The sequence below is a fragment of the Oncorhynchus kisutch genome, linkage group LG9, assembly GCF_002021735.2.
Source record: "Oncorhynchus kisutch isolate 150728-3 linkage group LG9, Okis_V2, whole genome shotgun sequence".
Classification (NCBI taxonomy): domain Eukaryota; kingdom Metazoa; phylum Chordata; class Actinopteri; order Salmoniformes; family Salmonidae; genus Oncorhynchus; species Oncorhynchus kisutch.
The window spans coordinates 20,003,083-20,026,454 of record NC_034182.2 but is presented as its reverse complement, the minus strand read 5'-3'; the positions used below and the strand labels follow the sequence as shown (position 1 = coordinate 20,026,454).

Genomic DNA, 23,372 nt, shown 5'->3' with positions numbered 1-23,372 from the left:
ACAGACGGGCACCCGAAGCTACGGGCATCTATTAATAAAAGCCATTTAGCAGCCGCTTTTATCCAAAGCAACTTACCACCATGCATGTATACGCTTTTTCAATTTCTTTTTTCAATTTTTAACTCTCCCTCCATTGATGAAAAGAGAATAGACTAGGGAGATGACAGTAACATTTGATATCGGACTCACCATGTATTCACAGTTAAGTTTAATCGGGTCCGCTATCTCTTCTACGCTCTTCATCAACCACCCTTCCCACACTTTCAGATATGGTGGTGACTCTGGAGGTTCTGCAATGTCACTGTTTGTATGCGTGTGTATATGTCACTCTCTGCCTGTGTGTGTGTGATGGTCTGAATGGAGGCCCTTGTGTGTCTGGCCCCTAGCCCTGGCACAAACTCCATTGTTCCAGGGGGGTTAGGGGTAGAGGTCGACCAATTAATCGGAATGGCCGATTATTTAGAGGCTGATTTCAAGTTTTCATAACAAATCGGTAATAGGCATTTTTGGACACCGATTACATCGCACTCCACGAGGACACTGCGTGGCAGGCTGACTACCTGTTATGAGAGTGCAGCAAGGAGCCATGGTAAGGTGCTAGCTAGCATTAAACGTATCTTATAAAAAAAACAATCAATCTTAACATAATCACTAGTTAACTACACATGGTTGATGATATTACCAATTTATCTAGCTTGTCCTGCGTTGCATATAATCGATGCGGTGCCTGTTAATTTATCATTGAATCATAGCCTACTTCGCCAAAAGGGTGATTTAACAAGCGCATTTGCGGAAAAAAAGCACTGTCGTTGCACCAGGGTACCTAACCATTAACAACGCCTTTCTTAAAATCAATACACAAGTAGAGATTTTTTTACCTGCATATTTAGTTCATATTGCCTGCTAACATTAATTTATTTTAACTAGGGAAATTGTGTCACTTCTCTTGTGTTCTGTGCAACAGAGTCAGACTATTTGCAGCAGTTTGGGCAGCCTGGCTCGTTGCAAACTGTGTGAAGACCAACTTCGCCAAACAGGGGATGACTTAACAAAAGTGCATTTGCGAAAAAAGCACAATCGTTGCACGAATGTACCTAACCATAAACATCTACACACAGAAGTATATATTTTTAAACCTGCATATTTAGTTAAAAGAAATCCAGGTTAGCAGGCAATATTAGACTAGGGAAATTGTGTCACTTCTCTTGCGTTCATTGCACGCAGAGTCAGAGTAACAGTTTGGGCCGCCTGGCTCGTTGCGAACTAATTGGCCAGAATTTTAAGTAATTATGACATAATATTGAAGGTTGTGCAATGTAACAGGAATATTTAGACTTATGGATGCCACCCATTAGATAAAATACGTAACGGTTTCGTATTTCACTGAAAGAATAAACGTTTTGTTTTCGAAATAGGTTTCCGGATTTGACCTAAGGCTCATATTTCTGTATGTTTTATTATATTATAATTAAGTCTATGATTTGACCTTTGATACAGCAGTCTGAGCAGCAGGCAGTAAGCATTCATTCAAACAGCACTTTCGTGCGTTTGCCAGCAGCCCTTCGCTGTGCTTCAAGAATTGCGCTGTTTATGACTTCAAGGCTATTAACTCCCGAGATTAGGCTGGTGTAACCGATGTGAATTGGCTAGCTAGTTAGCGGGGTGTGCGCTAATAGCGTTTCAATCGGTGACGTAACTCGCTCTGAGACCTTGAAGTAGTTGTTCCCCTTGCTCTGCGGCTTTTGCAGAACAATGGGTAGCGATGCTTCGAGGATGGCTGTTGTCGATGTGTTCCTGGTTCGAGCCCAGGTAGGAGCGAGGAGAGGGACGGAAGCTATACTGTTACATTGGCAATACTGAAGTGCCTATAAGAACATCCAATAGTCAAAGGTTAATGAAATACAAATGGTATAGAAGGAAATAGTCCTATAATTCCTATAATAACTACAACCTAAAACTTCTTACCTGGGAATATTGAAGACTCATGTTAAAAGGAACTACCAGCTTTCCTATGTTCTCATGTTTTGAACAAGGAACTTAAACGTTAGCTTTTTTACATGGCACATATTGCACTTTTACTTTCTTCTCCAAAACTTTGCTTTTTAATTATTTAAACCAAATTGAACAGGTTTCATTATTTACTTGAGGCATTATATTAAGTTAAAATATTAGTGTTCATTCAGTATTGTTATATTTGTCATTACTATAAATAAAATAAAAACATTTAATATAATATTTTTTTAAATTAAACAATTAATATTATTATTTTTAATTTTTAAAAAAATCGGCCGAGTAATCTGTATCGGCCCTCGGTCCTCCAATAAATCGGTATAGGTATCGGCTTTGAATAATCATAATCGGTCGACCTTTAGTTAGGAGCTGTACTGGCAGCCCAGAAAAGCTGCAGCCTGTTGGGGAAGGAGAGGGGAGCTCTGGCCTCTCTCAGTCTCAGGTACAACAAAGTGCTTTTTGTTTTCCCTTCTCAGAAACTCACTTTGCTTGGTCATTGTGGATAAATATTCCTCTCCGGCGCACGCACACACACACACGACGATACTACAAGTCTCTCTCATTTTTCGCTCTCTCTCCTGCTCACCCTCTCCATCCTTTTCTCTACCTCATCCTCTCCAGACCACAGCAGGCCAGAGTTAAATAGTGTTTTGTTTGGGTAGTAGTGGACACACACAATAACAGGAGGTAGCTGGCTGTGGAGAGTATGTGTTTGACGGAAAAGGGATATCACTCTTTGATGGCCAGTGCAAGAGGGTCAAAATAGGGGAGACTTTTGGGGGTATTTGATTTTGTGTGGCTGTGTGTGTTGTAGCAGCTGGTTAGACTTGTTTGCTGTAAGCCCCTTCTTAATGAGGTTAAAGGTCACATGATGTAACAGCCCGACCTGGTGGAGGAGAAACAAAAGGTGCCTTTATCATGGCCCACGCACGCGCGCACACACACACTACAGAAAGACCCTCTTTGTCTCAGGAGAGTAAGATAACTACCCCTCACTGTACATGGAACACAAATCTCTCTCTTTGTAGCTCTATCCCTCATTTGCTCCCTTTTTCTACTGATGTAATTATATGGGAATTCGCCAACCATTCCGCCAAAAGAAAACCAGCCCCCCCCCAGAATAAAAACACACAAGGTCCTTCTAAGAAGAAGACGAAAAAAAGATGAGGGCAGAGATTGATAGAGAAGCACAGAGAAAGAGAGGGATGGAGATGGAGAGAAGCACAGAGACCCTCTCTGTCAGGTCTGGACGGGACAGAGTGGCATTGTCCCCTCTCTCCTCTCCTACTCCCACCATCCCTCCTGGTTCACCTGGAAACCAGCCCTTTGAGGGCGGGCGGCCATCTTTTATTAGAGGGAATGACTCAGCGAAGAGTGACCGAAGGGTGTGTGTGTCAGCGTATTTGAGTTTGTGCGTGCATGTCTGTGTGAGGAGCTGTGTGTGTTTGGGGCTATGTATGGTGTGTGTGTTTACTCTCACCTCATGGTCAGGTATCTCAGAGGCCAGTGTTTGTCTCAGTACGGCCCCAGTCAGGTAGGTCCAACAACGGGCCGTGTTGGCTAGGTTATACCCACCTAAAGAGAGAGAAGAGAGGAAAGAGAGAGAAAAAGAGGGAGGGAGGAAAAAGAGGGATTGTATTGAATAAAAAGGCTTCATTGTACTGGTGTAATTAACAGGTATCATCTGGTACAGGGCTGAGGGGTCTGGAGCTTGGGCTGTGGTTTCAGATGTGTGTGTGCCGTTGTCTTTGTGTAACTGTGCGTGTGTGTGTCGGTGTGTACGAGCGGATATGAGACCCGCCTCCTCCCAGCAGCAGTGTGGGTAGGTGCTAGTCTAGTATGTGGCGTAGACACTGGGCTGTGGTTTCAGGCGGTGTGTGTGGGGCTGTGCGTGTGTCAGGGTTTCCATTAGGATTGCGATTCTTATTTATCAGATATTTGAGATCGGTCATTCATATATGCCTTGGGTGCGTAATCCATTAATGGCGTCCACCCACACAGCCAGCGCCATCAATAAACGAGGATATCGGCCAAATTAATTACATTTACGTGTCCTCAAAAACAGCCTATAATAAATGACAAAAACACTGTTTTTGAAGTGTAGCATATGGAAGACTTTATAGCCTATTGTTTTCTTGATCTTACTTTCCTTAAACAATAATTGTCCAACTCACGGTCAGCTGTTGGAGATTTGAGCACTAAATGCATCAGGGCATTGCATGCATAAGCCTACGCGCTTAGGCATCCACTGTATGATATGAACATTTTAAATATAAAAAAGAAGCTTAGGACTAGCCTCAGAGAGAGAGAGAGAGAGTTCAAAATATGCCAGCGGCATGCTACGACATCGACATGCATTTATTTATCCTTGTCAGATAGGCTACTGCGTCTGTTATATAGATATAGGCGTACAGGAGCCATTCATTTTTCTTTCCGAATATTTTTTCCAATAAAATATAAGCATTATATTGTTAGATTACAGGAGTAATTCTGGTAGACTTAAAAAGAAATCCTCGCCTCAGTGCGCTGGGCACACTGCCTTCATATAATAGGCCTGCAGTATAATAGGCTAATAGCCACACCTTTGCAAAAGTTTAAACTGTATTAAGTTAATATCAAAAGTCAAGCAATTGTTCATTGGGGAAATATGAGCAGGATATTATATTGCGGCAATCACAATATTACAGTTGGAACTTAATTTGGCCAAAGAAAACGTCTCAACAGAATAAAACAAAACACATGCTAACTGGCTTAAACCTTCACAAAAGTTTTTAACAGGCTATATTGCAGCAATTACCAAGAAAGGCTAGTGCCTACCTTACCCAACAAACAGCAGCAATATGGTAATAATATTTATTTTACAACAGGCCTACTTCTAACCCAGGGAGCACAATTAAAAAGACAGATCGAACTTAATTCAGCCAAAGAAGAAGTCTAAACAAAATACGTTTGGTACATTTAAAAACCTGGATTAAATGAATGAATAGGCCTACAATAACAATGGTATAAAATAATAATAACGGGGGGGAAAAGGCATCCTACCTGAATAGCGAGTTGCCCAGTAGCCTGCTGTTGGCAGCGCAAACATTCTCGTCATCTTTGTCCAATTCAATATTAAAACTTGTCCCGTTGTAGGGGACTACTCTAACTTTTGTTTTACTTTAATGAAAAAGGCTTCCATCCTCGCAATCAACAGTAGCCCAAGGCCCCTCTCTCTATCTCTCACTCTCCTCACTAGCAGGTGCATGGACGTTAGGTAGCGGGCACGGAGTGAGAGAAAGGTGCTTAAGCATGATTTTGGCATGTATGATATGCAGCCCCAGACAATTTGGCCGGCTACCATTTTATTTATCAGCTTTAAAATGTATTTTTTCAGCCCAAAGCCGACAATTACCAGCTAACAGAAACCCTGGTGTGTGTGTGTTGTCAGACCCACCTCCTCCCAACAGCAGTGTGGGTAGGTGCCAGTCTAGTACGTGGCAAAGACACTGGGCCACCCCTACAGGGGTCATGTTGAAGGAGCACATGGGGTCCCCGGCCATGGTGTCAGCTCCCAGCTGCATCACTACTGCTTCCGGGTTAAACAACGCCTGCACTTCCTGCATCACACTGATGGGTACAACAATCATCAAAACAGAGGTTAAATATTAACACAACAATTATAATATAAGACGGTTACAGTTAAGACTATGTACTGAACACAATGTTTTCATTTGACTTTGAAAATGGTTGTTTCCATAGCATATAAGATATACAAAGACGATATCACGGTTCTGCAACAAGAAAAACAGTTGCAGAGTATCAACAAAACTACTAACACGCAATTCTAGCTTATTAGGTCTGTAAATCTGAGAAAGCAGAGGACATGCAGCATGTCTCTGATGTTGCTGATAGTGTTAACCATTAAAAGATGACATGTATCTTATGTCATAACCAGCGGAAATAAAAAAGTAACTAGCTTTAATAACCTGGTGAAGACGTGGAAATATCTGTCGTCTTTGATGCCGTCATCCAGAGGGACGTTGACAGCGTACCATCTTCCTTTGCCCATCCCTGTGTCACACAGGTCCCCTGTACCTAAAACAGGATGGTAGGTGTTACTATGTGTTACTATGACGGATAGAGAGTGGGAGTATAATGTATCAATGTTTCTCAAACTAGTTGGTTGATTTCTCAGATTGTTAGCGGATTTCACACCTATTTTAGTTGTACAGTTTTAAGTTTTAATGCAAGCGGTCCCCCAAGGAGGAAGGACCGCAGGTAAAGGAAGCTTATGATGAAATGGAGGGTGATATGCACATCCTAAACTTGAGAATACCAGTGCTAGGCTAAACAATAATACTGAAATAAAGTAATGAGAGGCCCGCACACAGAAGATTTCCAACTGTAGTAGAAAGGTCGTTAGTACTGTATTAGGTGTAGCCACTGACCTGGGAAGAATCCGGGGGAGAACTTGTGCAGAGACACAGTCATCACTTTGGAGGTAAAACTGAAGGCATCTTCCACACCTGAGAAACATAACATTGTTCTCTAAAAACAATGATTTTGTTCCTTGACAGACCAAAACAATTAACCGTAGCAAAACATTTGTATCCACATACAGTACTCATATGGAGATAATATTTACACAATATCAATGCACATTTAGATGTGAGAATTCAGGTAAAGGATAAAGGGGTGTGTGTACCATCTCCATGATGAAGGTCCACATCCACATAAAGAACTCTCTCATATTTCTCTCTCAGCTTGAGAATACCCAGCACAGCATCATTCACATAACAGAAGCCTGATGCCTCATCCCTGCGAGAGAGAGCGGGGAAAGAGAGAGAGAATGGAGGAGAGAGAGAGAGACGAAGAAAATACTTAAAGCATTGCTGTCTTTTCAATGACTTAGAGGCCTTCTGTGTTGACGATCATATATGTCTAACATAATTCAGTGTGTCCTCCTGTTAGGAACACTTTGGTAACACATTCATCAACATGTCACCCTGGTCCTTGTCCGGTCACCTCACACAGTTTAACCTTACTTCTTGGCGTGGTGCCAGCCTCCTGCCCAGTTGATCGCCACCTCACCCCTCTTATCCAGCAGGCACTGGGCAGCAGTCAGGGTGGCACCACCGACCGCTGCAGCATAGTCATAGATACCCTCCACCACCGGGCAGTCATAACCTGGCGAAAGGAGGAGAGAGAAGCAAATGACAGAAAAGTAAATAAGCAAAAGAAGTGGAAACATATGCGAGGAGAGAGAAATACACTATGGAAAAAGGAACAGCACGTCAGAAATCAGCTCAAAGTAATTTAAGAATCCATAGACTAACCACTTCTGGGAAAACAAGTGTGTGGTTAAAATTGGCAAAACACACACACATCTCTTTCCACAGGCCCGGAGGGTGAGACAGGGATGCAGCTTAAGCCCCACCCTCTTCAACATATACATCAACGAATTGGTGAGGGCACTAGAACAGTGCGCAGTACCCGGCCTCACCCTAGTAGAATCTGAAGTCAAATGTATACTGTTTACTGATGATCTGGTGCTTCTGCCACCAACCAAGGAGAGCCTACAGCAGCATATAGCCCCAGATTAGAGGTTGACCGATTAATTAGGGCGACTGAGATGGCCATGGCAGAACATTGATTTTGTTGTCACTGAACCATTTCTGTGTGGATTTTGAGGTATGTGTTGGGTCATTGTCTTGTTGGAAAGTCCACCTATGGCCAAATCCATGATAAATCCATGATAATCGAAAACTTCAACAAGCATTTCTCAACGGCTGGCCATGCCTTCCTCCTGGCTACTCCAACCTCGGCCAACAGCTCAAGCCCCCCCCCCCCCCCCCCCCCCCCCCCCCCGCAGCTACTCGCCCAAGCCTCCTTCACCCAAATCCAGATAGCAGATGTTCTGAAAGAGCTGAAAACCCGGACCCTTACAAATCAGCTGGGCTTGACAACCTGGACCCTCTATTTCTGAAACTATCTGCCGCCATTGTCGCAACCCCTATTACCAGCCTGTTCAACCTCTTTCATATCGTCTGAGATCCCCAAGGACTGGAAAGCTGCCGCGGTCATCCCCCTTTTCAAAGGGGGAGACACCCTGGACCCAAACTGTTAGACCTATATCCATCCTGCTCTGCCTATCTAAGGTCTTCGAAAGCCAAGTCAACAAACAGATCACTGACCATCTCGAATCCCACCGTACCTTCTCCGCTGTGCAATCCGGTTTGCTCTGCCTATCTAAGGTCTTCGAAAGCCAAGTCAACAAACAGATCACTGACCATCTCGAATCCCACCGTACCTTCTCCGCTGTGCAATCCGGTTTCCGAGACAGTCACGGGTGCACCTCAGCCACACTCAAGGTACTAAATGATATCATAACCACCATCGATAAAAGACAGTAATGTGCAGCCGTCTTCATCGACCTGGCCAAGGCTTTCGACTCTGTCAATCACCATATTCTATCGGCAGACTCAGTAGCCTCTGTTTTTCTAATGACTGCCTTGCCTGGTTCACCAACTACTTTGCAGACAGAGTTCAGTGTGTCAAATCGGAGGGCATGTTGTCTGGACCTCTGGCAGTCCCTATGGGGGTGCCACAGGGTTAAATTCTCGGGCTGACTCTTTTCTCTGTATATATCAATAATGTTGCTCTTGCTGCGGGCGATTCCCTGATCCACCTCTACGCAGACGACACCATTCTGTATACTTCTGGCCCTTCATTTGGCAACAGTGTGCTATCTAACCTCCAAAAAAGCTTCAATGCCATACAACGCTCCTTCCGTGGCCTCCAACTGCTCTTAAACGCTGGTAAAACCAAATGCATGCTTTTCAACCGTTCGCTGCCTGCACCCGCACGCCCGACTAGCATCACCACCCTGGATGGTTCCGACCTAGAATATGTGGACATCTATAAGTACCTAGGTGTCTGGCTAGACTGCAAACTCTCCTTCCAGACTCATATCAAACATCTCCAATCTAAAATCAAATCTAGAGTCGGCTTTCCATTCCGCAACAAAGCCTCCTTCACTCACGCCGCCAAACTTACCCTAGTAAAACTGACTATCCTACCGATCCTCGACTTCGGCGATGTCATCTACAAAATAGCTTCCAATACTACTCAGCAAACTGGATGCAGTTTATCACAGTGCCATCCGGTTTGTTACTAAAGCACCTTATACCACCCACCACTGGGACCTGTATGCTCTAGTCGGTTGGTCCTCGCTACATATTCGTCGCCAGACCCACTGGCTCCAGGTCATCTACAAGTCCATGCTAGGTAAAGCTCCAACTTAGTTCACTGGTCACGATGGCAACACCCACCCGTAGCACGCGCATCTCACTGATCATCCCTAAAGCCAACACCTCATTTGGCCACCTTTCCTTCCAGTTCTCTGCTGCCTGTGACTGGAACAAATGAGAACTTGTTCTCAACTATCCTACCTGGTTAAACACATTTTAAAAAGTTAAAAAGATTGTCAGCCAAAATTTCCTGATACTTGTTGGAATTCATTATGCCATCAATCTTAACCAGTGCCCCTGGACCTCTGGAATTAAAACAGCCCCAAAACGTCACTGACCCACCACCATATTTCAATATTTCACCGTGTGTATGAGGTACCTCTCCTTGTATGCATCTCTGTTTCGATGCCAAACATGACAATGCTGTATCTGACCAAAATGTTCAATTTTGGTCTTCTGACCAGAGCGCCTTCTTCCAGTCATAATTTAAATGACATTTGGCAAACTCCAAGCACTTGCTTCTGTGTCTTGGGGTCAGAAGCAACTTTCTTCTGGCAACCCTTCCAAAGAGCCTGTGGTTGTGGAGGTGGCAGCCCTTCCAAAGACGCCACCAAGGCCTGCAATTCTTTCAGTGATTCTTGGGGATTTTGTTGCTTCTCACCATCCATCCTCCTCCCTATCCTGGGGGGCAAAATGCATTTGCGTCCTCTACCCTTGAGGTTTTCAACTGTTCCATATCTTTTTTCTTTTTTTCATTTCATAATTGGCCTGACAGTGCAAGACTTACCGATATCTGAACAAGAGAGCCTCATCGAAATTGCAACAAGCGGTCCTGTGAAAATTGAATTTAAATCAGAAGCCATTGACAGATTTCTGGATTGGGCTGAGCTCAGAGTATCCTGTCTTGGCAAATCGCGCTGTTAAGACACTGACGCCCTTTGCAACCACGTACCTATGTGAGAGTGGATTCCTGGCCCACACTCGCATGAAAACTAAATACAGGCACAGATTGTGTGGAAAATTATTTAAGACAGACTCTCACCAATACAACCCAACATTGCAAATTATGTGCATCCTTTCAAGCACACCCTTCTCATTAACTTGTGGTGAGTTATTCACAATATTCAATGAACAAATAAGTTTATGTAAGATGGCTAAATAAAGAGCAAAACTTGTTTATTATTATTTGTGCCCTGGTCCTATAAGAGCTCTATCACTTCCCATGAGTCGGGTTGTGACAAACCTCATTCTTATGAGTAATAAATGTATTGTATAGTGTGTGTGTGGCAGGCTTACAGGCACTGACCCTGGTGCTAGAGGGGGTATGCAGCTGGAGGTTGAATGTTTGAATGGGTACGGGACATTAAAAGTTTGGGAACCACTGCCCTAGAGCACACACACAAAAAAAGATACATACCTCAGCGCCACAGGTAACTTGGCAAGGTAAGAAGGGCCTTCTATGCCATCAAAAGGAACAAAATCTGACATACCAATTAGGATCTGGCTAAAAATACTTTAATTCGTTATAGAACCCATTGCCTTTTATGGTTGTGAGGTCTGGGGTCCGCTCACCAATCAAGAATTCACAAAAAAATGGGAGAAACACCAAATTGAGAGTCTGCATGCAGAATTCTGCAAACATAAAACATCAAATAAAGCATGTAGAGCAGAATTAGGGTGATAACGGAAATTATCAAAATCCAGAAAAGAGCCGTTAAATTCTACAACCACCTAAAAGAAAGTGATTCCCAAACTTTCTATAACGAAGCCATCACCTACAGAGAGATGAACCTGGAGAAGAGTCCCCTAAACAAGCTGGTCCTGGGGCTCTGTTCACAAACAGACCGCACAGAGCCCCAGGACAGCAACAATTAGACCTAACCAAATCATGAGGTACAAAAAGATAATTACTTGACACATTGGAACGAATCAACAAAAAAACAGCGCAAACTAGAATGCTATTTGGCCCTAAACAGCGAGTACACAGTGGCAGAATACCTGACCACTGTGACTGACCCAAACTTAAGGAAAGCTTTTACTATGTACAGACTCCGTGAGCATAGCCTTGCTATTGAGAAAGGCCGCCGTAGGCAGACCTGGCTCTCAAGAGACAGGCTATGTGCATACTGCCCACAAAATGAGGTGGAAACTGAGCTGCACTCCCTAACCTCTTGCCAAATGTTTGACCATATTAGAGACATCTCCCTCAGATTACACAGACCCACAAGGAATTTGAAAACAAACCCAATTATGATAAACTCCCATATCTACTGGTTGAAATACCACAGTGTGCCATCACCGCAGAAATATTTGTGAACTTTCGCCACAAGAAAAGGGCAACCAGTGAAGAACAAACACCATTGCAAATAGAACCCATATTTATTTTCGCTTTTGTACTTAACTATTTGCACATCGTTAAACACTGTTTATAGACATAATATGGAGAGAGCGAGAACCAGACAGAGCTGTGGAGAAGAAACAAAGGGAGGAAGCAGAAGATGGAGACAATGAAAAGGAAAGGTGGTGAAGGGAGAGATCAATGGAAAGATGGAGATAAGGTGAGATTAAGACATTTTTAGAATAGAAAGGTTAGCAGAAGAGGAGTGTTAACCTATTAAATAACAACAGAAAGGGGTTGCATCTTTCCTGTCTCCCACCCACAGCCCTAGATTGTTGATAACATGCTCACCTAGGGAGAATCTAAATTCTATTTCCTTGATTCCTCATCTCCCTCTCAAAACACATAAGATCTTCTGCGCCAATGGGCTTTGAGGAGACAAGGAGCGGACACAGGGAACCAATACAATAAAGGAAAAACAATTGAGATTCACCCTTGGTTGATATTTACTATTGAGATTCACCCAAAATCTTAATTCTGAAAGACACATATGGGGTGAAGTGTCTTCTTTCAGTAGGAATTTTTTTTATTTATTTTTTTTTTTTTTACCTTTATTTAACCAGGTAGGCAAGTTGAGAACAAGTTCTCATTTACAATTGCGACCTGGCCAAGATAAAGCAAAGCAGTTCGACAGATAAAACGACACAGAGTTACACATGGAGTAAAAACAAACATACAGTCAATAATGCAGTATAAACAAGTCTATATACAATGTGAGCAAATGAGGTGAGAAGGGAGGTAAAGGCAAAAAAGGCCATGATGGCAAAGTAAATACAATATAGCAAGTAAAATACTGGAATGGTAGTTTTGCAATGGAAGAATGTGCAAAGTAGAAATAAAAAAAATAATGGGGTGCAAAGGAGCAAAATAAATAAATAAATAAAAATTAAATACAGTTGGGAAAGAGGTAGTTGTTTGGGCTAAATTTTAGGTGGGCTATGTACAGGTGCAGTAATCTGTGAGCTGCTCTGACAGTTGGTGCTTAAAGCTAGTGAGGGAGATAAGTGTTTCCAGTTTCAGAGATTTTTGTAGTTCGTTCCAGTCATTGGCAGCAGAGAACTGGAAGGAGAGGCGGCCAAAGAAAGAATTGGTCTTGGGGGTGACTAGAGAGATATACCTGCTGGAGCGTGTGCTACAGGTGGGAGATGCTATGGTGACCAGCGAGCTGAGATAAGGGGGGACTTTACCTAGCAGGGTCTTGTAGATGACATGGAGCCAGTGGGTTTGGCGACGAGTATGAAGCGAGGGCCAGCCAACGAGAGCGTACAGGTCGCAATGGTGGGTAGTATATGGGGCTTTGGTGATAAAACGGATTGCACTGTGATAGACTGCATCCAATTTGTTGAGTAGGGTATTGGAGGCTATTTTGTAAATGACATCGCCAAAGTCGAGGATTGGTAGGATGGTCAGTTTTACAAGGGTATGTTTGGCAGCATGAGTGAAGGATGCTTTGTTGCGAAATAGGAAGCCAATTCTAGATTTAACTTTGGATTGGAGATGTTTGATATGGGTCTGGAAGGAGAGTTTACAGTCTAACCAGACACCTAAGTATTTGTAGTTGTCCACGTATTCTAAGTCAGAGCCGTCCAGAGTTGTGATGTTGGACAGGCGGGTAGGTGCAGGTAGCGATCGGTTGAAGAGCATGCATTTAGTTTTACTTGTATTTAAGAGCAATTGGAGGCCACGGAAGGAGAGTTGTATGGCATTGAAGCTTGCCTGGAGGGTTGTTAACACAGTGTCCAAAGAAGGGCCGGAAGTATACAGAATGGTGTCGTCTGCGTAGAGGTGGATCAGGGACTCACCAGCAGCAAGAGCGACCTCATTGATGTATACAGAGAAGAGAGTCGGTCCAAGAATTGAACCCTGTGGCACCCCCATAGAGACTGCCAGAGGTCCGGACAGCAGACCCTCCGACTTGACACACTGAACTCTATCAGAGAAGTAGTTGGTGAACCAGGCGAGGCAATCATTTGAGAAACCAAGGCTGTCGAGTCTGCCGATGAGGATATGGTGATTGACAGAGTCGAAAGCCTTGGCCAGATCAATGAATACGGCTGCACAGTAATGTTTCTTATCGATGGCGGTTAAGATATCGTTTAGGACCTTGAGCGTGGCTGAGGTGCACCCATGACCAGCTCTGAAACCAGATTGCATAGCAGAGAAGGTATGGTGAGATTCGAAATGGTCGGTAATCTGTTTGTTGACTTGGCTTTCGAAGACCTTAGAAAGGCACGGTAGGATAGATATAGGTCTGTAGCAGTTTGGGTCAAGAGTGTCCCCCCCTTTGAAGAGGGGGATGACCGCAGCTGCTTTCCAATCTTTGGGAATCTCAGACGACACGAAAGAGAGGTTGAACAGGCTAGTAATAGGGGTGGCAACAATTTCGGCAGATAATTTTAGAAAGAAAGGGTCCAGATTGTCTAGCCCGGCTGATTTGTAGGGGTCCAGATTTTGCAGCTCTTTCAGAACATCAGCTGAATGGATTTGGGAGAAGGAGAAATGGGGAAGGCTTGGGCGAGTTGCTGTTGGGGGTGCAGTGCTGTTGTCCGGGGTAGGAGTAGCCAGGTGGAAAGCATGGCCAGCCGTAGAAAAATGCTTATTGAAATTCTCAATTATGGTGGATTTATCAGTGGTGACAGTGTTTCCTATCTTCAGTGCAGTGGGCAGCTGGGAGGAGGTGTTCTTATTCTCCATGGACTTTACAGTGTCCCAGAACTTTTTTGAGTTAGTGTTGCAGGAAGCAAATTTCTGCTTGAAAAAGCTAGCCTTGGCTTTTCTAACTGCCTGTGTATAATGATTTCTAGCTTCCCTGAACAGCTGCATATCACGGGGGCTGTTCGATGCTAATGCAGAACGCCATAGGATGTTTTTGTGTTGGTTAAGGGCAGTCAGGTCTGGGGAGAACCAAGGGCTATATCTGTTCCTGGTTCTAAATTTCTTGAATGGGGCATGTTTATTTAAGATGGTTAGGAAGGCATTTTTAAAAAATATCCAGGCATCCTCTACTGACGGGATGAGATCAATATCCTTCCAGGATACCCCGGCCAGGTCGATTAGAAAGGCCTGCTCGCAGAAGTGTTTCAGGGAGCGTTTTACAGTGATGAGTGGAGGTCGTTTGACCGCTGACCCATTACGGATGCAGGCAATGAGGCAGTGATCGCTGAGATCTTGGTTGAAGACAGCAGAGGTGTATTTAGAGGGGAAGTTGGTTAGGATGATATCTATGAGGGTGCCCGTGTTTAAGGTTTTGGGGAGGTACCTGGTAGGTTCATTGATTATTTGTGTGAGATTGAGGGCATCAAGTTTAGATTGTAGGATGGCTGGGGTGTTAAGCATGTTCCAGTTTAGGTCGCCTAGCAGCACGAACTCTGAAGATAGATGGGGGGCAATCAGTTCACATATGGTGTCCAGAGCACAGCTGGGGGCAGAGGGTGGTCTATAGCAGGCGGCAACGGTGAGAGACTTGTTTTTAGAGAGGTGGATTTTTAAAAGTAGAAGTTCAAATTGTTTGGGTACAGACCTGGATAGTAGGACAGAACTCTGCAGGCTATCTTTGCAGTAGATTGCAACACCGCCCCCTTTGGCAGTTCTATCTTGTCTGAAAATGTTGTAGTTTGGAATTAAAACTTCAGAATTTTTGGTGGTCTTCCTAAGCCAGGATTCAGACACAGCTAGAACATCCGGGTTGGCAGAGTGTGCTAAAGCAGTGAATAGAACAAACTTAGGGAGGAGGCTTCTAATGTTAACATGCATGAAACCAAGGCTATTACGGTTACAGAAGTCGTCAAAAGAGAGCGCCTGGGGAATAGGAGTGGAGCTAGGCACTGCAGGGCCTGGATTCACCTCTACATCGCCAGAGGAACATAGGAGGAGTAGAATAAGGGTACGGCTAAAAGCTATGAGAATTGGTCGTCTAGAACGTCTGGAACATAGAGTAAAAGGAGGTTTCTGGGGGCGATAAAATAGCATCAAGGTATAATGTACAGACAAATGTATGGCAGGATGTGAATACAGTGGAGGTAAACCTAGGTATTGAGTGATGAAGAGAGAGATATTGTCTCTAGAAACATCGTTGAAACCAGGAGATGTCATTGCATGTGTGGGTGGTGGAACTAATAGGTTGGATAAGGTATAGTGAGCAGGACTAGAGGCTCTACAGTGAAATAAGCCAATAAACACTAACCAGAACAGAAATGGACAAGACATATTGACATTAAGGATAGGCATGCTTAGTCGAGTGATCAAAAGGGTCCGGTGAGTGGAGAGGTTGGTTGGTGATTTAGACAGCTAGCCAGGGCATCGGTAGCAAGCTAGCATAGGATGGAGGTCTGTTAGCCACCCCTTACGTTCCGTCAGTAGATTAGTGGGGTTCCGTGTGGTAGAGGGGATTAATCCAAATCACACAACAACAACAAAAATAAAAACAATAGATATAGTTATAGAGGCCCAAGAAGAAAATATAATAATAATAATTTAAAAAATAATTAAAAAAAAAAAAAAATAATTTAAAAAATTGTCCGATTGTCTATTCAGATAGCAGCCGGTAAGACAGCTAACGGTTAGCAGGCCGCAGATGGGCGTTCAGGTAACGTCGCGACGGAGGAGCCGGCCGAATAACTCCTTCGGGTAGATAACGTCGGCAGTCCAGTTGTGAAGGCCCGGTGGGGCTCCGCGAAGGCAGTAAAACGGGTCCGGATAGGTGACTGCAGCCCAGGTGTGATTGATGGAACTCAGGAGTGATTGACGGAGCTTGCTAGCTCCGATGGTCACACGGATAGCAGCTAGCTAGCTGTGAGATCCGGGTATGAATGTCCAGGGACATGGAGAGAAAAATTGGTCCGGTATGTTCCGTTCCGAGCCGCGCTGCGCCGTACAGAACTGGCGATAGATTTTCGAGCTAAAGGATAGCTGATGACCACAAACCGTGGTTAGCTGAATATTAACGATTTGCCAGTAAAGGAGCTAACTAGCTTCTGGATTAGCTTCTGGCTAGTTTCAGGCTAGCTTCTTGGAGTTTCTGGCTAGCTTCTTGGAGGATTACAGATCTGAGGTAAATAATACTTTTTTATAAATATACATTGGTGAGGCGGGTTGCAGGAGAGTGTTTTGAAGATGAGTTGATGGAAAATAAAAATAAAATGTATGTGAAAAAGTTGTAAATATATATATATACAGGACACGACAAGACGAGGACAAAAGACGTCTGAACTGCTATGCCACCTTGGAGACAGCAAAATCAGTCTACTTAAACAGAACAATACTCAATCATGAGGCATCAAAGCCAAAGGAACGGAATAATATTAATAAATTCAATAGATGGAAGGAAAGTAGTGTAGAAACTTACTAAGAAACGTTAGGGCAACAACAAATTCAATCCCTTCTAGACAATTTGCTGGACAAAATGCTTCGCTGTGTTAGCTGTGCCACAAGAGATTCTGGGTTTTGGGTCCAGGCTCTTATTTGAAATGTTTCTAAAAAAGGAATGCCAATCTGTCATATGTATATATTTAAGCATCAATGGAGGTTTTCTAATGTAAATTGATTATGTAACCATGTTGTGTTGCCAAAAACAGCCGTGTAAACTTTTCGCCCGGTGGTGTGTCGTTTTCTTTTCCAGATTTAGAGCACCCTCTACTGCTAGCATGAGACCATTGCATGAATGTACTCTCCCACTTCCCTCTGTCATTGATTTCAAAGTTTCACTGTTAACCTACAAAGCATTACATGGACATATTCCTACATCTCTCTCCAAGTTGGTCCCGTCATTCATACCTACAGGTACACTACGGTCACAAGACGCAGGCCTCCTTACAGACCCCCACAGTGGAGGTGTCATAATACCCATAAAACCTAGGGGGTCAAACAGGGAAATGGTTCCAATTGTTTTTCTACCATTTATTTTTCCCCATAGGGGATTTTTTAGAAACATTTCAAATAAGAGCCTGGACCCAAAACCCAGAATCTCTTGTGGCACAGCTAACACAGCGAAGCATTTTGTCCAGCAAATTGTCTAGAAGGGATTGAATTTGTTGTTGCCCTAACGTTTCTTAGTAAGTTTCTACACTACTTTCCTTCCATCTATTGAATTTATTAATATTATTCCGTTCCTTTGGCTTTGATGCCTCATGATTGAGTATTGTTCTGTTTAAGTAGACTGATTTTGCTGTGATCTGTTAAGGGTGTCAGTGGGCTGACTGAATGCTCAGAAACTCTCGGTTGAGGTCAGTGGTAAAGTAGTCTACAGTACTACTGCCAAGAGATGAGCTATAGGTTAATCTACTGTAGAAGTCCCCTCGAAGCCTACCATTGACTATGTACATACCTCTCCCCCTCAACCCCCCCTTCTCTCAATCCCCTCCCCTCCTCTCTTGAGCCTGCTGGTCATCTATTAATGTTTGAACATCTTGAAAAACTATATAGCCTTAATGGCCATGTACTCTTCCAATCAGCACAGCCGTGTAGAGGACTGGCCACCCCTCAGAGCCTGTTTCCTCTAGGTTTCTGCCTTTCTAGTGAGTTTTATCTAGCCTCCGTGCTTCTACTTCTGCATTGCTTGCTCTTTGGCATTTTAGGCTGGGTTTCTGTATAAGCACTTTGTGTCAATTGCTTATATAAAAAAAGGGGCTTTATAAATACATTGGATTGATGTGTGTCAACATAAGTAAAAGAGATCCTGCTCTTCCCTCTCCTCTTACCCAGGCCAAAGTCCCCGGACTGGGGGTCATCATTGTCTCCATCCTGGCTGATTTTGTGGAGATGCTCCAGGTAGGCGTCTGTGTGGAACTTAGCCATCTCCTCAATGGTCGCAACACGGGGCTTCACAACACTGAAAGAATGAACGGACCATAGATACTGAAGGACTGTTCTTGAGTTTGTATTTAGTTATTTTACAGGATTCTAATCCATATTGTTCGAGAACTGTAGATAGAGTTCAGAATGTGGTACTGGCATTGGAGCAGGATGGTAAGGTTAGCTATTTAACTAGTTGGTTTATTCTAACCGAAAATAATAGCAATAACTTCTCAAATGTACATATAATGTAGGTAAAACAAGTACCAAGTTCAGTTGGTTAAACAAAGGAAATGGCTTAGCTAACGTTAACCAACATAGTTAGACAGCGCACTAGCTCTGGTCCATACGCATGCGTTCTGCACTTCGAGCTGCATGCTAATATAATGCGCGTTGGCCAGCGCTAGACTGGGGGTAAAAGTTGTTTGTTTCCTATTTTGGAGAAATGACACCAGGTGCACTCCATACAGCATTCTACAGTCTAGTCAATCATTTAACAAACTTACCCAGTGCGAGAGTAGAGGGCAACAGAACAACGCCCTGCCAGAGCTAACGTTAGCTAGTTCAATCCCTTATTTTTGACAAACATGCAAAGTTAACTTACCTCATGTGTTGAAGTAAACCATAAGCTTCTATGAGTGAATGCACCATACTTGCCTAGAGACACGGAGTAAAAAAAATCGTTCAGTACTTGTAAATAATGACCAAAGTATTGCCTCTCTGGCGAGCATCCATAGCTAGCTAGCGTTCCCATTCAACTCACCCGGTTGGGGACTTTTGATAGCGAGTCGCATGTCTCGGTGTATTGAGGACTATAGACATACACAACTTTGCGTTTGGAAGGAGAGTCATTTGAGTCTCCTTTACAACTCATTTATGTTAGTTAGTGTACTTCTGTGGATAAAACGCTTGAAATAAGTAAACATGTGTATGAGACAGCTCGTTTCTGCACAAATGCAGATGGTGTCCCACTATCAACATTCCCCGGACAAAACGGAAACCGTGCTACCCGGAACATATGTAAAATAAAAGCTTCATTAAACCAAAGATTATAGATATACTGACAAGATTACATGTCTCTCCGCCCTAACAATGAGAGTCGTTCTCCACAAAGTGGCACGACGGGCTGTCGAGCTCCAACCTACCATTTCTTTGGATTGGTGGAAACATCTCATTACTGTAATCTATTTTGGAAGTAGGTTTGTTGACATCAACCGCATGTTTCAATGAAGAGAGACGTTAAACTAGCCTCATACTATGAATAGACAACTCTCTATGTCACATGTCCTACTTATTTCAGTACATTAATTCGTGTAACATATCAGTTTGCAAACAATGTAAAAACTATATATATATATATAATTGAGTTAATAAAGCTGCAAACAAACATACAAAAATAAATTTAGAAATCTATATTATTCAATTATTGCACCCACACTACTCACGCGCGCCAACGAGCGTCTGCGTTGCCATGGGCTAAAATGTAAGTTAGTTCTATTTCTGACGCAGATCGTGCTGAAAGTCCTGCCTCTCCCATCTCCTCATTGGTAAGACCCTCTGAAACTCTCGAGAGTGAAGAAGGTAAAGACTAGACCAAACATTCACAGTCTGCAGCTGGTTATGTAAAGTAGTCTGGGAAAATTTGACCAAAGACGAGAGGGAAGAAAAGTTTTCCTCTCACCACTATGTGGGACACCTGAAGTATCCATTCTAAGAACACTCCAAGACAAAGAAACCTACAACTAAGAAGGACATTGTGACCTCTGATGGACAACCAGAGACATACATCGAACTACTCCCCATAGACTGATAAAGGTTTCAACAGAGAGACGACAGAGAAAGAAATCTATGCATAAATATATATTGCATTTCTAATCCGAATGAGCGGTTGTTACAGTGCTTATATTCATATACCCATGAGCGTAGCTTCCAAATGTATGTATGGTAAGTTGACTCTCTTTGTTTCTCCCTCTCTCCTTACCACCCCTCCCTTTCCACTGGGTAACCAAATGGTCATGCTTTTGTTAGTCCACTGGGGACCTGTTTTCATTGCATTATGTTAATAATCAATAACCTATACTGTGTGTGTGTGTGTGTGTGTGTGTGTGTGTGTGTGTGTGTGTGTGTTTATGCATTTCTGTGGTTATTTAGTTAGTAAATAAATAAGCCAATTTGTGTATTGCTGATTCATCACTTAGGTTAGGGTTCTTGCGGATCCAGGAATAATGTGATGTTCAGAATGAGACTGATGAGGTAATACTTCATAATTGACTGTTATTAAATGTAAGAGATATTTATAGATCTTTAGAGTTTAAGTCGGGAGATAGTAACTCTGTAAACAACTTTTCCTGTGGTGCCCCAAATTCCTAATGAGTTAATTGTTACGTTATTAATTAAACGTAGTAGGCAATTATTCGATAAATAGCAGTCATCACATTAATGATAGTGACGTCACAACAGTGGTTTGGAAGGAATCAGTGACAGTGGCTAACTGCAAGCATTGCAAAGCAATCACTAGCCTACTATTCAATGGAGTGGCTGTATGGTCCCAAATCTGGGATTAAGGGGCTCTTTCCAAGTTTAAAATGACAAACATTCAACATTGGCCATGCTGTCAATGAAGCATGATTTGTTAGAAGCCCTTATGCCTCACCCTAATACTGTGGTCTATTTACCCCTCTTAATTTCGCCTACTGTTCTGACTTGGTGGTGCACATGTATCCTATAACCTGTTTTAGAGAAATGTAATCATTGAATATTGTAAGAGCTTTCCTTGTCTGCTTATATGCCCCCTTTATTTACAGTTCTGACTTGGTGTACAGGGAGAACACTGTAAGAATGGCCCATGTTCTGAATTCTGTCGCTGTACATTTCAAAAGTGCTAAACAAATAGTTACATTGACTACGTCCGTCCTAGCTCGCTCATTGTCTTAATTGAAATGACAGATTGCCTCTTATCCACTTTTCGTCCCCTTATGCCATAGTTTGTACATCTCAATTGTCAGTAGAAACCACATTTGTTTTAAGCAAGTCAGCCATATCAGCTGTTTTTTTAAAGGCACTAAATGAGGCTGAATGAACTGTTTCGCTGCCAGACAAGGCTCCGATGATAGCCAGGTGTAGCAGTGGTAAAATGTTGGGACTGCTGTTGAGACAGCTTTATGTAGGCCCTAACAGTTTGTGGGCACCATTTGTCACCGTTATAGTGCAATTTATGTATTGTTTAGTGTTGTGTTGTGTTGGTAGTGGCTTTGCTGGCATGCATCCCACCTTTTTTTTTGCCCCTCCCAAGATTTACATGCTAAAATCTCCACTATAATGCAATGTTGCATATCTCACTGCTTTCTTCCATGCACTGTGCTCTCCTGATGCCAAATAATGAACACTTCTTAATATTAATTAAATGGATTGTGGCGAGTAAACGCATGGAATATGGTGTTAATAATATTCCTAAAATTCTATTAGCAAGTACAAATTACAAGTGCATAACTATATCGTAATTTTCCATGAAGATAACTCTTGCAGATAATATGTACAAACGCAGTGTAACGGCGTTCTTCGTTTGTTGAAAGAGAGTCGGACCGAAATGCAGCGTGGTGGTTAATCATGATCTTTAATGAAGAAAACGGCGATACATGAAATAACTTATAAATACAAAAACAACAAACGGAACGTGAAACTTATTACAGCCTATTTGGTGAACACTACACAGAGACAGGAACAATCACCCACGAAAGACAAAGCGAAACTCAGGCTACCTAAATACGGTTCCCAATCAGAGGCAACGAGAATCACCTGACTGCTGATTGAGAACCGCCTCAGGCAGCCAAGCCTATACAACACCCCTAATCAGCCGCGATCCCAAATACTACAACCAAATACGAAATACAATAACATAAACCCCTGTCACACCCTGGCCTGACCAAATATATAACGAAAACACAAAATACAATGACCAAGGTGTGACAGAACCCCCCACCCCAAGGTGCGGACTCCCGGACGCACCTCAAAACCATAGGGAGGGTCCGGGTGGGCGTCTGTCCATGGTGGCGGCTCCGGCTCGGGACGTGGACCCCACTCCATAAATGTCATAGTTCCTCCCCTTCGCGTCCTGGGATAATCCACCCTCGCCGCCGACCATGGCCTAATAGTCCTCACCCAGAACCCCACAGAACTGAGGGGCAGCTCGGGACTGAGGGGCAGCTCGGGACTGAGGGGCAGCTCGGGACTGAGGGGCAGCTCGGGACTGAGGGGCAGCTCGGGACTGAGGGGCAGCCCGGAACAGAGGGGCAGCCCGGAACAGAGGGGAAGCCCAGTACTGAGAGGAAGCCCAGTACTGAGAGGAAGCCCAGTACTGAGATGAAGCTCAGGTAGGTAGTAGGCTCCGGTACATCCTGGCTGGCTGGCGGATCTGGAAGATTCTGGTTGACTAGCAGATCTGGAAGATTCTGGTTGACTGACGGATCTAGCTGCTCTATGCAGACTGACAGCTCTGACTGCTCCATGCAGGCTGACAGCTCCTTGCAGACTGGCAGCTCTTTGCAGACTGACCGCTCTGACTGCTCCATGCAGGCTGACAGCTCCTTGCAGACTGACAGCTCCTTGCAGACTGACCGCTCCTTGCAGACTGACAGCTCCCTGCAGACTGACAGCTCTGACTGCTCCATGCAGGCTGACAGCTCCTTGCAGACTGACAGCTCCTTGCAGACTGGCAGCTCCTTGCAGACTGGCAGCTCCTTGCAGACTGGCAGCTCCTTGCAGACTGGCAGCTCCTTGCAGACTGACAGCTCTGGCTGCTCCATGCAGGCTGACAGCTCCTTGCAGACTGGCAGCTCCTTGCAGACTGACAGCTCTGGCTGCTTCATGCAGACTGACAGCTCTAACTGCTCCATGCAGGCTGACAGCACCCTGCAGACTGGCAGCTCAGGCTGCTTCAAACAGGC

The 23,372-nt window shown here is 43.7% G+C and overlaps 1 protein-coding gene across 2 annotated transcripts in view; it reads right to left on the bottom strand.

Annotated features, from left to right (window-relative positions):
• The window catches only part of hdac8 (histone deacetylase 8), a 46,777-nt gene extending 27,223 nt beyond the window's left edge, over positions 1-19,554 (bottom strand). The window contains exons 1-9 of one of the 2 annotated variants that reach the window (XM_020491309.2): positions 19,193-19,554; positions 19,034-19,086; positions 18,336-18,466; positions 7,038-7,179; positions 6,698-6,810; positions 6,441-6,518; positions 5,979-6,087; positions 5,447-5,619; positions 3,491-3,585 (exon numbers count right to left, since the gene is read on the bottom strand). In XM_020491309.2, coding sequence (XP_020346898.1) covers positions 3,491-3,585; positions 5,447-5,619; positions 5,979-6,087; positions 6,441-6,518; positions 6,698-6,810; positions 7,038-7,179; positions 18,336-18,466; positions 19,034-19,086; positions 19,193-19,303 — 1,005 coding nt within the window. In that variant the 5' untranslated portion in view covers positions 19,304-19,554. The remainder of the gene's footprint in view (positions 1-3,490; positions 3,586-5,446; positions 5,620-5,978; positions 6,088-6,440; positions 6,519-6,697; positions 6,811-7,037; positions 7,180-18,335; positions 18,467-19,033; positions 19,087-19,192) is intronic. The other variant, XM_020491310.2, reaches the window with a different exon arrangement.
• Between the last annotated feature and the right edge of the window lie 3,818 nt (positions 19,555-23,372).